This window comes from Octodon degus, unplaced genomic scaffold (genome assembly GCF_000260255.1).
Source record: "Octodon degus isolate 3935 unplaced genomic scaffold, OctDeg1.0 scaffold00001, whole genome shotgun sequence".
In the NCBI taxonomy this organism is placed as follows: domain Eukaryota; kingdom Metazoa; phylum Chordata; class Mammalia; order Rodentia; family Octodontidae; genus Octodon; species Octodon degus.
The window spans coordinates 26795415-26808390 of NW_004524577.1; the positions used below are offsets into that span (position 1 = coordinate 26795415).

General features: G+C 36.9%; 1 protein-coding gene across 5 annotated transcripts in view; it reads right to left on the reverse strand.

Annotated features, from left to right (window-relative positions):
• Srek1 (splicing regulatory glutamic acid and lysine rich protein 1) overlaps positions 1 to 12976 on the reverse strand; it is a 42093-nt gene that overhangs the window by 9841 nt on the left and 19276 nt on the right. For 4 of the 5 annotated variants that reach the window (XM_023705535.1, XM_004623036.2, XM_004623038.2 and 1 more), the window contains 7 exons: positions 11174 to 11338; positions 10857 to 11035; positions 9496 to 9626; positions 8572 to 8686; positions 4905 to 5024; positions 4170 to 4544; positions 216 to 311 (listed from right to left, as the gene is read on the reverse strand). In XM_023705535.1, coding sequence (XP_023561303.1) covers positions 216 to 311; positions 4170 to 4544; positions 4905 to 5024; positions 8572 to 8686; positions 9496 to 9626; positions 10857 to 11035; positions 11174 to 11338 — 1181 coding nt within the window. Of the gene's footprint in view, positions 1 to 215; positions 312 to 4169; positions 4545 to 4904; positions 5025 to 8571; positions 8687 to 9495; positions 9627 to 10856; positions 11036 to 11173; positions 11339 to 12976 lie in introns of those variants that run through there. The other variant, XM_023705646.1, reaches the window with a different exon arrangement.

Consider the following 12976-nt stretch of genomic DNA (forward strand, 5'->3'; position numbering starts at 1 on the left):
TGTGGTGCTGGGGGATCGAACCGCGGTCCCTGATGCTTTGCTAAGCTTGTTCTAAGTAGGTGCTTTAGACCACTGAGCCATCTCTCCAGCCCCTAAGATAAATTTCTGAAGGATATAAAGGCTATTACTCATTTAAAATACAAAATTTTAAAAAGACCTTTTTTTTCAATTTCCTGCTGCTTCTTTAGTTCTAGAGCATGCCTCCAAAAACTAACCTCCTAGGAGACGGAGACCTGGAAGATTTCCTTTTGATGGTTTTTGATGTCCTTGGTGACCTGGAAGAACTCCTGCTTCTCCTCCTGCGCCTATCCCTGAAAGCCAAAAATGGGTCATTGAACAACTGAAATAATAAGCAAGTCAAATATGTAAGACAAAAAGAGTTTATGATACACTCAAGTAGGTAGCCCTCCTCAGAGGCCTGTTCATTTAGCTTGTTGTACTTATTTAGGTTTCCTATTGGGTTTTTTGCAGTGCTGATGATGAACCGTGGGCCTTATGCCCGAGTTACATCTCTAGTCCCTAAAATTTCTTGAGTAGAAAAACATAAATGTTTATACACGATGTTTCAGAGTGTCTCAAATTTGTTCTTCTGCAGCATCTGTAACACCTTTTGCCTTTCAGAAGACTCTCTGCCATGTACCTAGCTCCCTGCTGCCCCACTGTGGATTATTTTGTAACAAACACGTTCTTAAGAACTGAGTAAGTCAGCTTGTAAAATGTGATCTAAGCTCAAGCACTACAAAAATGCATTTAAATCATATATTATAGAAAATTTGCTTTTCCTCCAACCTATGATTTTATTATTATCCTATTAAATTAAAATTGCACAAGTTAACTTAATTAAAATCTAGGATTTAAAGCTAGGCATGGTAGCACATGCCTACAATCTCAGCACTTGGGCGGCTGAGGCAGAAGGACTATTGCAAGTCTGAGGCCAGCCTGAACTGCACAGCAAACCCAGTCTCAAAAAAACCAAAAAAAGAAAAAAAAAAAAAAAAAAAATCTAGGATTTAAATATGGCAGAGTAAGAGTTGCTAAATTAACAATGTTCAGTATTAAAATCTTGTGCTATTAGCAAATGTTGCATAGTATGAATTACTTCATTTTAAGAGTGATCAACTTAGAAACAACCTCACCATGTCCATAATTGAAGGGACACGCTATAAGGGTACACAAATTAAATGATCAACATATTCAATAATCTCTCATAAAAAGCTCAGAGAATCAGTGACCACACACATAGTAGCTGAAACAAATCAACCTGTTTGATTTCAAAATGCTCCTTATCATCTCTTATTTTTCATTCTAAAATTAAAAACTTAATAAAGTTACTATTATTAAAGGTATATACGGTAGATGTTCAAAAGGACTAAAGAAACTCAAGACCTTTGAGAACACCGACATTATTTAACCTGAGGACTGTTTATTCAACTGTAAAATAGAATAAGTCTTACCTGTTGTTATAAGACCACAGGATCATACCTTAAGTACCAACCATAGAGTCTGGCACAAAGTAGATATTCAATAAACATCCCCCCCCCCCCCAAATGCTGACAGCCAAGCCCAGAGCCTGGGCTATACTCCTAGAACTCTTCTGTTTCATGGACTCATTTTTACTGGTAATAGCTTTTAAGCACTGAATTGTTTTTCAAATATTAAAATGTTCTTTAAAAATATCTATTGGGCAACACTTTTATACTGTAAAACATGTCAATGCTTGGGCAAATTAGCAAGACACCGTCTCTTCTTACAAAAAAAAAGGTGCTGTAGCTGGGGAGACAGGTGAATGTGAAAAGAGCAGGGTTCTACCCCCGCATTCCAGACACACTGCAATACGGGGAGATGATGCTGGGAATGAAAATGTGAAGTCTGTTTCTGAGAGTTAGAACATCTCCTACTCAAAACCATCTTGATACTGCAAAATGCAAAATAATTGAGAAGTTATCTTTGTTGAACTTTTCTGAAGGAAAAACATTCCCAATTGGTGAACTTTTATGAATTAACACTAGCTGCTAACCATCTCCTATTAAATAGGATTAAATGTGACCATCTGAACTTTTACGAGATCAAGTGACTAAAAATGGTCAGTAAAAAATTAAACCTTTTGTTTGCTTTTTGTTTTTGTGGTACTGGGGATCCAACCCAAGGTCTTGCACATGCAAAGCAAGAGCACCAAGTCACATTCCCACCCCCCAAAATTAAACACTCTGAAGTCTTCAGAAGAAGTATATTCGACAGCACCAGCACCTGTCTGGCAAGGGCAAGGTCTTAAGTTTGATCACCAATACCCAAAGAAAAGAAAAAAAGGAAAAGGGAAGGAGAGGAGAGGGGAGGGGAAGAGACAGGAAGGGAGAGGAAAAGAGAGAAGAGGGAGGAGGGAGGAGAGAAGAGAGAAAGGAGAGAAAAGAAAAAGTCTACTCAGGGTATTAAAAGGGAACCAAAGCATCTGGTGCCATGAATGACTGCATCTAATCATGTGATCACAAAAGCATGTATGATACAATCATTAAAGTCACTCTGGAGTAACAATGCAGCCATGGGCTAAACTGGTAGCCGTAACACAAGGGGGGAAAGTTTGATTCAATGTGCAGAAACTGACAGTAGTCAAATCTATTTTAAACCCCACTGTAACATCAACTACTGCTTTCAACTTTTTCTCTAAACTTCAGTTTCTTCGTACTTTTAAAACACCGATAACAATCTTCTCACAAACTTGTGAGGGTTAAAGTGAGCCACGAAAGCATCTGCAATTTATTTTTTCTCTCAATATCCATCAGACTAATATTAAGAATATATTCTCAAACTCACCAGTTTTTTGTTTTGTTTCTGGTTTTTGAGACAAGGTCTCACTATATAGTCCAGACTGGCCTTGAACTTATGTATGTAGCCCAGGCTGGCCTCAAACTTGCTGCAAAACTCCTACCTCAGCCTCCCAAGAGCTGGGATTATAGGTGTGCATCACAGCACCTGGCTCAAACTCATAATTTTTTTTTGGGGGGGGTGGTTTTTTTTGTCTTTTTGAGACAGGGTCTCACTATGCAGCTCAGGCTGGCCTTAATCTCACTCAGGAGCCTAGGCTGGTCTCAAACTCATGGCAACCCTCCTACATCAGCCTCCCCAGTGCTGGGATTATAGGCGAGCACTACTACACCCAGCCTTACAAATTTTAAGAACAGGAAAAATATTCCTTTATCTTAAATTGTTTGCTATGAAAAAATATTTTTTCTAAAGCCATGTATTTTTTTAAGATACACTTTGATGCAAATTAGAACCTTTATTTATAGTCATGATATACAAAATATAGTATGTGGGTTTAGTTTATCTTAAGACTGTCATTTGTAACTGCTACTATGCTAATTTGCTGTCACCTGGTGGCAGTATACCTACTAATCAATCAACGGGGGGAAACTAACAGATGACAAAGTAAAAATCAAACTTTAAATGTCTGATTTGGGGATTTTTTTGGGGGGAAGACAGGTTCTCACTATGTATACAATGTTTTTCAGGCTGACCTCAAACTCATAGCAATCTTCCTGCCTCAGCCTCCCAAATGCTCGGGTTACAGGTGTAAACTACCATACCCAGTTCAAAATTTAAGTCATCTATCCAACAGAGAAGTAAATTAAAGCAGCACAGATGACAGAAATGACACTGCAACTTCACAAACTATTTTGCAGTTTGTGAAATTTAACACATTAGTCCAAAGAAATATAGACACGAGAAGTCAATTTCAAAATATACATAGATATATTTATGTCTATACGTATGTGTATGTGTATGTGAGGTGGTCAATATATTACGTATATGTATCATGCATAATTATACAGATACAAAATTCTAAAATTCCTTCTCCAACACCTACCCTGCAAGAAAATAATTATTATAACAATACTAATAATAAATTAATCACGGCTATGCATTACAAAGGACAGCTAAAACTTGTCAAATACTTTTCTCCAAATATCTCTTTCCCTCCTCACACATTCAATACTGTAACAGTCCTTCAGCTAAAGAAGTATTTATTTTACAGTTAAGGTGCAGAAATGTTCCAATATTACCATGTGGGTCTGTGTGTAAAATAATTTCTCCCATAGTTAAAAATTTGTATTTTCATTTGTCATCATCAAACCTCTTGGTTAAAACAAAAATACGTGAAAGCATTATCAAACCTGCTGGAACTACGAGACCTTCTTGATGCATTGTAACTCCTGGGCGGTGTTCTGGACTTCTTATCCTTTTTTCTTTTCTCATCTGTCTCTTTGGATCTGTCCTTTTCTCGTTCCTTTTCTTTATCCTGTTCCTTTTCCTTCTCTTTGTCTCGCTCCTTTTCATGCTCTTTTTCCCGCTCTCTCTCTCTGTCCTTTTCCTTGTCCTTGTCACGGTCTTTTTCTCGTTCTTTGTCCCGGTCTTTGTTTTTTCCCCGTTCCTTTTCTTTTTCCCGTTCCTTTTCCTTCTCTCTCTCTTTTTCCCTTTCCTTTTCTCTATCTTTCTCTTTAGCTCTTTCCTTTTCCTTGATCTTTTCCCGAGTATCTTTTCTCTTGTCCCTTGAAAAACAAAAATAAATTGATAAGTAAAATAATTCTCCCCCCAAGAACCTCCCTCTTTAACAATTAGTGACAGCAAATCATTTACAATGCCCGTAGACATGGCATATACATTTGAAAGTCCAGTGCTCTCCAGGGCACATGAAGCTGCTCAACAAAGCAATTACCAGCTGAGCTGAGGCGTCTGGAACTCATGAATCATACTTACCATCAGATTCAAATCACTGGCACTCAACAGTAATCCTTTATCACAAAAAGGATCAGAAAGAAACTGTATTTCTCATTAAAAGTTTAAACCACCAAAGAAAAATCAATCACAAAACTAGTGACAGAATTATTCATAATTTCTCTGAATCTCACCGTGAGCGCGAGCGACTCCTTGATTTCCGTCTCTCCCTTGATTTGGAGCGTTTTTTATGTGGGCTTTTGGATTTGCGTCTGTCCTTCTGTCTCGAACGTGATCTGTTATGGGATCTACTCCTGAAGGAAAAAAAGCTGTTAGAAAATCCAAATTTGTTCTCACAATTACAACTGTAAAAAACTTAAGACCTCTTCTAAAAGAATTTAAAAGCCTACCCTAACAGCACTTACCAACATTCAAACTCTGCCTTCCATAACATTTGATTAAATTACTAGAAATTCAGTGTATTTACTGGCAAATTCACCAGATATTCTTTCTAGAGCACAAAACAAAGAATTTGAGCCAGGTATGATGGTGTACACCTCTAAGTCCAGCAGTCGGAAGGCTGAGGCAGGAGGATCACTGCAAGTTTGAGGCCAGCCTGGGCTACATACTGAGTTCAAACTCAGTGTGAACTGCATAGCAAGAGCCTGTCTTTAAAGAACTTGCTATCTACTTCCTAAATCATAATTAGGCTGATATTTTCAAGAGTACAAGAAAAATGGCCAGGCACACTTGTAATCCCAACATTCAGGTGCTGAGGCAGGAGGATTTCTATGAGTTCAAGGCCAGCCTGGGCTATATAGTGGGTTCAAGGTCAGCCTGAACTACAAAAGAAGAACTGAAGAGGGGCTGGGGAGATAGCTCAGTAGAATAAGCGCTTGCCTGGCAAGCACAAGGGCCTGAATTCAATCCCTGGTTCTGTAAAAAAAAAACCAAACAAACTGAAGAACCTGTCTAAAAAAAAAAATGTATTCCTCAAATTATTATAGAAGATAGTTATTTCCCACAATCTAAGTTTTCAATGTCATAAATTGTCTTTAACTCTTGGCAAGTTTGTATGCTGATTTCCACTCACCTTGATGGGTAGTAATGGCTACATAGTTTAATTTCTTTTTTGCTTTATTTTCTTGTGACAGGGTCCTAGAACTCACAAGAATCCTTGTGTCTCTGCTTTCCAAGTGCTGGGACTGATCACAAGCATGTGCTACCACACCCAGATGATTCAAAGTAATTTCTATAAATGGCCATGTACTGTTTGTCACAACAAACAGAAACACAGAACTTAGGACAATTCTAATGTAACAGGAAAATAAAAATCATTACCTATGAGGTAAAACCAAATGAGGTATAACCAAATGTAAGATTTGTAACACCTTTATTTTACAGGTTCAACTACAATCATAGCTATTGAATGCATTATTACTAAAATTCTAAGAAAAACAACTGTCACTTCGATTGTGAACAGGACACTTTTCCTAATGGAAAAAGTGGGGTTTGGGTGTTCTGGTTTTTTTTTTTTTTTTTTCAAAATGAAGCATGCCAGGCACTACTTATTACTTATGCTAAAACCACAAACTCATAATATTCAAACATATATATGTGATACTTAACACTCCTGGGATTGAACCCAGAATCTTCACAGTAAACCCAGTCTTTTTAATGTATTTATTTTAAGGCAGGATCTAAATTGGCTATGCAGTGCTTGAACTTAAATCAGTTTCCCCAAGTATTAGAATTATAGGTACGCACCACCATGCTTAGCTTGAAATCTTTTTTTTAAATACATTTTTCAGTTAGCCAAAATTTGTTTTGCTAAAGTTAATTTTTATATTTGTTTTTATACCACATTTATAATATAAGAAGATCACTGTGAAGATGAAGTAAAAGTAGAAGAGTCTGGGCCCAAGAGCAAGGACTCCTGCTAATTCTAATGAGTTAGACCAAGACCCAAGAATACCAGTTACCACTGGCACGGAGAGAAAGCCAAGAATAGCCTGTCATCCCCTCCCCAACTCCTAGAGGAAAAAAAGTCTCTCCAAGATCAAGAGCCATGAGCCAAATATTTACCAGTAAGATATAGTCTCTTCCCTTCCTTTAAAGAGAAATCATCCTATTTTATATTTATGAACTTTGTAAAAGCTGTGTTTATAATAAAAGTAAAATGTGCTGGCCAAAATCAAAAAGAAGCAAAATTCTTGGGAACACAGGCACCAAGACCTACTAATTTCTAATGCTACACAGATAACATAAAACTACACATGATCATCAAGAATAATAAATTTCAATGTAGACCAAATAATAAAAAAAAGTGGAAAAGAATATAGCCATATATAGTAAAAACTTTAAATGGATAGTGGACAAAGTATGTGTTATAATTTCAAAAACCACATAATGTTTCACATAGATTATCAAGGAAACAACGAGATTGTCAAGTTTTAGTTTTTCCAGTCTTGGGAGTTTCACTTTCTCTTATAAATAAATCCCTCAAAACAAGATTCAGGACATTGGTCTCTTTTTTCCTAACAGAATTTATTATTCTTCAACCAAATTTTATATTTCTTGATCTCTCTACCCTGACCACAACCTATGAACATAGGGAAATACCCCATCTGGTGGCCAGGGTCACTGCTCTGCTGCCTTTCTCCAACTGATTCTAGACTGCTGTATAGTCTTTGTACATACAATAATCACCTTCACTTGATTCTGAACTTGCCTTATAGGATCTCAGAAAGAACAATACTCTAAAGGAGATTTTGCAAACTAAGAATAGGTAAGTATACAACAGCAGATAGTTAACTAGACTTAAAGAAAGATCATAGCAATTTGCTTCATTCCTTGAAATCTCCTTGATCATCACAGAAAAAACAACTTAAACTGAGCTTACTTGTGAGGCTCAATGTACAGTACTCCAATTCTTTCCTTCCCCATAAATCACCTCTCTTCTAATACCCTCAGCACACATGCCCACTTTTCCATCCCTCTTTAAGAGTCACATCATGTGCAGTCAGAATCCACTACAACCCTTTCAAAGCCCCCACTCCACCCTTTTAAAGACAGCAGAAGACAGGATTCATAAGGTACTTCTCATTGATGGTATGCTTTCCACTTTGAGGTCTCCTCTGCACCAAACACAAAGCAATAAAACAAAATTAAAAAGCTATAGCTATGATCAAAAATGAGATAAACAGGACAGAAACAGAGTTTAAGCACAGTACAATGCCACTGCTGAGGTTGCATGTTACTGCATGGTTTCAGCAGTGGGCAGAGAAGGCTCTTTTTTATCACCAGAAGTACCAAGGACTTGAAGAACTCCACTTAACACATGGTCCAGGAGAAAGAAAACTGCTTGGAACCACATCTGGGATGGTATTCCCCCAGACCTGCAGTGGACTGGGGGAAGAGAAAAAAGCTGCAACCCAAACAGTATTTTTTACATAGCCATTAAATATGTGCCCTTTTCTTAAAATGAAGATCGAAAAGTTCCTGCCACCTCTACGTAAAGACTAGCTTACTATTAGAAAAATCAAACAGAGCATCTTTTTTATTTTTTCAGATGTTAGAATTCAATCCCATGGTGGTCTGACACAACAGATAAGCACTTCCACTGAGCTACAACTGCAGCCCAAGAACAGAGCATCTTTAAGTAGAAAACCAATGGCTAAAACAGAAAATTAGTTGAAATATTAAAAATTATCAGATAAAATTTCACCCTACTGTATTAGAACAGTTTCTAAACGTAACTATACTTCAGGTGAACACTATGAAATTGCTAAATTGGTATCTTAAAATCCGTAAATTCTAATTTTAAATACAAAATTGAAAAACATGACAGGAGAAACTCACCTGTGTTTTGACTGTGATCTTTTCCTTCTAGAATGGGATTTTGAGCTAGACCTGGACTTTGAGCGAGTGTGGGAACGAGATCGACCGCCTTTTCTTTCATTGCTCTTTCCAGACTCTGGGAGGAAAAAACCACTTTGCAGTGTAAGCTCAGAACAAGTAAAGATCCCAGTTAATAATTAGGCACAAGTGGAATGTACCACATATAGTGCAAGGGGCCTACTCTCTGCACATCCTCCGCCTGTGCAATTATCCTTCAGAAACATCCAAGAAAGTCATTGCATAAACTCGTTGAGTGCAGCCACCCTGCAGCAGTACATACAAACCAGATGATTATAAACAGCTGTTCGTAATATTTTGTTGCTGCCATAATGTATGATTAAAACATGTCTGCAATTCCTATGACAGTGATTTCACATTCTTCCTCTATTTATTCTGCTTGGACTGATGCTTAAGTTCTGAGTGTTAATTTCAAAAATCCAGAGGTTTATTTAACAATACAGAAGTTTGTTCATTTACCTTGCTAAAAGAGTATCTGAAGTTTTTTCTAAGTCAGTTCTTTTCTAGCTTTAAAATTAAAACTTTAAGGAAAGCAACCTGCTTGATTGCCAACAGTTTAAACATATCTGCACTTTTCAGCCTCATAATAACACTTTTGTATTTTGATTTCAGCAAATCACTCTAAACACCAATTTTGTTATTAAAATATAAAGAGCTAATTAACTCAAGCCAATGTGCCTCAAGTAGGTACTGTAGGAAAGGACAGATATGTGCTAAGGCATTCTTTGAGTAAGCCACTTACTATTTCTTGACTTTCAATCTTCTTATTGGTAGAACAAAGTGACTGAACAATTCTAAAACTCCTTTAAGTCCTAAGGTTCTGTGATCTTTAGGCTATGACCTATGCACCAATGCTGTGGGCCTTACCTGGTTCAATGGCTGCTGAGATAAATGACTGAGCCTCTCGTACTCGCTTCATTACTTCTTCTAATTCTTTAGCTGCAGCCTGAGGTGTCATCTCAGGGGGTTTTACTATTGCATTGTTGGAGTGATTTATTCTAAATTAAAAATATTAGCATATCACAAACACACACCATATTTTATAAAACATGAAACACGTTTATATGATACATACTTAAAATCTGAGGACAACTGAGAAGCAAAATATAGCTAAATAATCTCATTCACACCTTCCATCATCAGCTGCTAAAAGAAGAAAAAGCTAAGGTCTTGCTGACTTCTTTGAATAGCACAAATAAACCAGAGCAAGCGTCTCCAAGGCTTAGAATTATAATAAATCATAATGTTGATACCAATATCAAAATGACTCCTTTTTATCTTCAATGTAAGATTTTACTGTTAATCTGTACACCCTGGCAGGATGAATGGAAAGCTCCGTATTATGTGCATCATTTTAAGCAACCCTGTTCCATGGTTTAGAGACAACTTCGAACGTAGAAGGAATCTGACAAAGCTTCCACTACGAGGCAAGAGAAGCTTCTCTGAGGCTTCTTCTGAATCTGATGTGTCTTGCCTCACCCATTACACAATGAAGACAAGCACCTACTAAGAACAGTTATTCACCCTTTAGCAGCAAAACACAAATTCAACTGGGTAATTAAAACAACCACCTACTAAATAAATAAAAACTGCCTGACTTAGTAACCTACATGAAACAGAATTTCTGGTCTTGAATATCTGAAAATCAACATCAATTTTTTTTTTTTTTTTTTTTTTTTTTTTTTTTTTTTTTGGTACCAGGGATCCAACTCAGGACCTTACACTTGCCAGGCAAGCACTTATCCTGCTGAACTATCTCCCCAGCCCTGGTTTTTTTTTTTATAAACAAGCATATGAACAAATCTTAAAGTCAAAATATCCGGCTAAGCACTTATTTTCTTCATGGAATTTGAAATTTAGCAAAATTCTTTATTACTGGAAGTATTGTGATTCAATCTACACATTAACTTGCCCATAAATTTAGAATCGTTTTACAAAACCAACCCGTATTAAAGCTTATAGGAAAACACCTAACACTACTATGTACATTATATAACATTAATAGTATATCAGACACTGGAAATAGAAAATGAGAAAGACAAATGCCCTCTAATCCAACTTTAAGAAATTGAAAGGTTAAAAAATGGCATGTATTTCATTTACATACTTAACAGTCTTCCTTTCCACAAACTGCCAATTACTATTAAAAAAGAAAAAAGCCTTAATTCCATCCAACATACTTTAAGTTTTTCAAAATCATTAAAATGTCTTTGTTTAGGATTTCTTACTTCAGTGGCCTGTCTCCAAACATAACTCCATTAAAAGCAAGGGCCCTTGGTACAGAATTTTGGTCTGCAAATTCCACAAAAGCAAACCGAGTTGGCTGAGTCTCATCACCTGCCATCCGCACAAACTTCACTTCTCCAACTTGTTTAAAAAATTCAAGTAGTTGGTCAGCTGTCGTCGTCTGAGGAAACCAAGTTGATACTTTTAATAGTGTATTCTTTTCTCAAGATTAAGTATTCAGTACTTTACCAATAAGAGTTTTAAGAAGAAAAAAAGAACAAAAGACACTGCAACTTGGTTTCTTCTTTAATTTAGTTACCTGGGAATTCAAATTTCCAACATAGACCGTTCTCCTAATTTCATCAATTTTGGAAGGATCCACATTTCCCATAAGTGGCGGCTGAGGTATCTCTCCAAGTGTTGCAATGTTGGGATCCAGTGCTGCTGCTGGGATAGCTCCCAAACTGCTAAGTGAAACACCAAGCTGTAAGGGGAAAACACACACACACACACACACACGGCATGTATTTTCTATTAATATCCCAAACTACCATTCTCTAATCTTGAAAAACAGATCAACTCAACAGGAATGAATAAGGACTCCTACAGTTAAAGCCATTTATACTTCTGATATGTGAAGTCACACTAGTTTTGAAATTCTCATTCAAGTAGTTATGTTCTTTAACATTTCTACAAATTGTATTACTGGATACCAAACCACTGTTCCCAAGGAAGATAGACGATGTTACTAGGAGCCTCTGGTCACAATATTTTCATCAACTACTAAAGACAAAACTCTTTCATACATGTGTCTCTGTGTGGAGGCACCTTACTTAATATGTACTGGCAGTTGATTAACACTGAACTCAGGGTCTGCAATATTAAAACTCAAAATAATCTTGTTCATCAAACACAAACAATGTGCTCCTAAGGCCAATTACACAATGCCTCCAATTTCTTTAGCATTTGTCTACACAGCAAAATAAACAACAAGCACAAAAACTCAAAAAAATGTGGCACTAAGCAGACCACTAAAGTATGCTGGTTTTACACTATAAACTCCAAAACACAAAGGCCAAGCATCACTACGACGTCACTGGAAGTGTGCACAATTAGCAACTCAAAATTTTTATTACCCTGTATATTTCTGTAAATGGCCACAGTGTAGATTTCAATAGATTTTTACTTATTAAGTGAATTCATAAACACAGAATTCATAAATAGTCAAATAGTTTGGCTATTCAAAACCTTTAGTTGTGTAAGTTCCTAATCATTAAATTATCACAATATCACATTTTGCTAAGTCATTAACTTAATCATCATTAAATCTGAAAATAGTTTACCTAAGAAATATCTAAAACAGTAAGTTCTTACATATGCTACAGAAGGAAAATTTTTAAAAAACCTTGATGTTTCCAAAACATTATTAAATTTAGCTAGTACACACATGTAAGAACATGTTGCTTTTGGAAACACTGAGGCCTTCACACTAAGTTAACATTCATTCCCAGCCAGCCCTTCGTTTATTTTTAAATTTGAAGACAAGAGTCTAGCCAGGTCACTTAGTTGTAAATGGAACTTACAATCCTCCTAGCACCAGGCATAGCAACAAAATGAGCTTTTGTTTTGGTTTTTCAGACAGGGTCTCACTATGCAGTTCAGGTTGGGCTTGAATTCACTTTGTAGCCCAGATTGGCCTCAAATTCTCAGTGATCCTCCAGTCTCAGCCTCCTGAATGCTGATATTACATGCGCGTGCCACCACACCTCACTCAAAAATGTATTTTTTTTGGAGGGGAGGAGGCAGCGGCTGAGCCCACTCTGAGGGCAGACCTGGCATGGCATGTGGTGCCAGGGATCAAACCGAGGTCCCCTGTGCCTAAGTTTGCCTAAGCAGGCGCTTTAGACCGCTGAGCTATTTTGCCAGCCCCCCCAAAAATGTTATTTTTAATACAACTTAAATTGAAACAGAAGATCCATAATGTGAAAATGGGAAAAATTTTCAAAATTAAGATTTTTTTTTTTTGCTCCAAATGCCTTCAAGGCAGGTTTGGCTGGCTTGAGTTGTAGGGATCGAACCACAGCAACCTGAGTCTGACTGCTTTGTTGAAGCAGCCACTTAA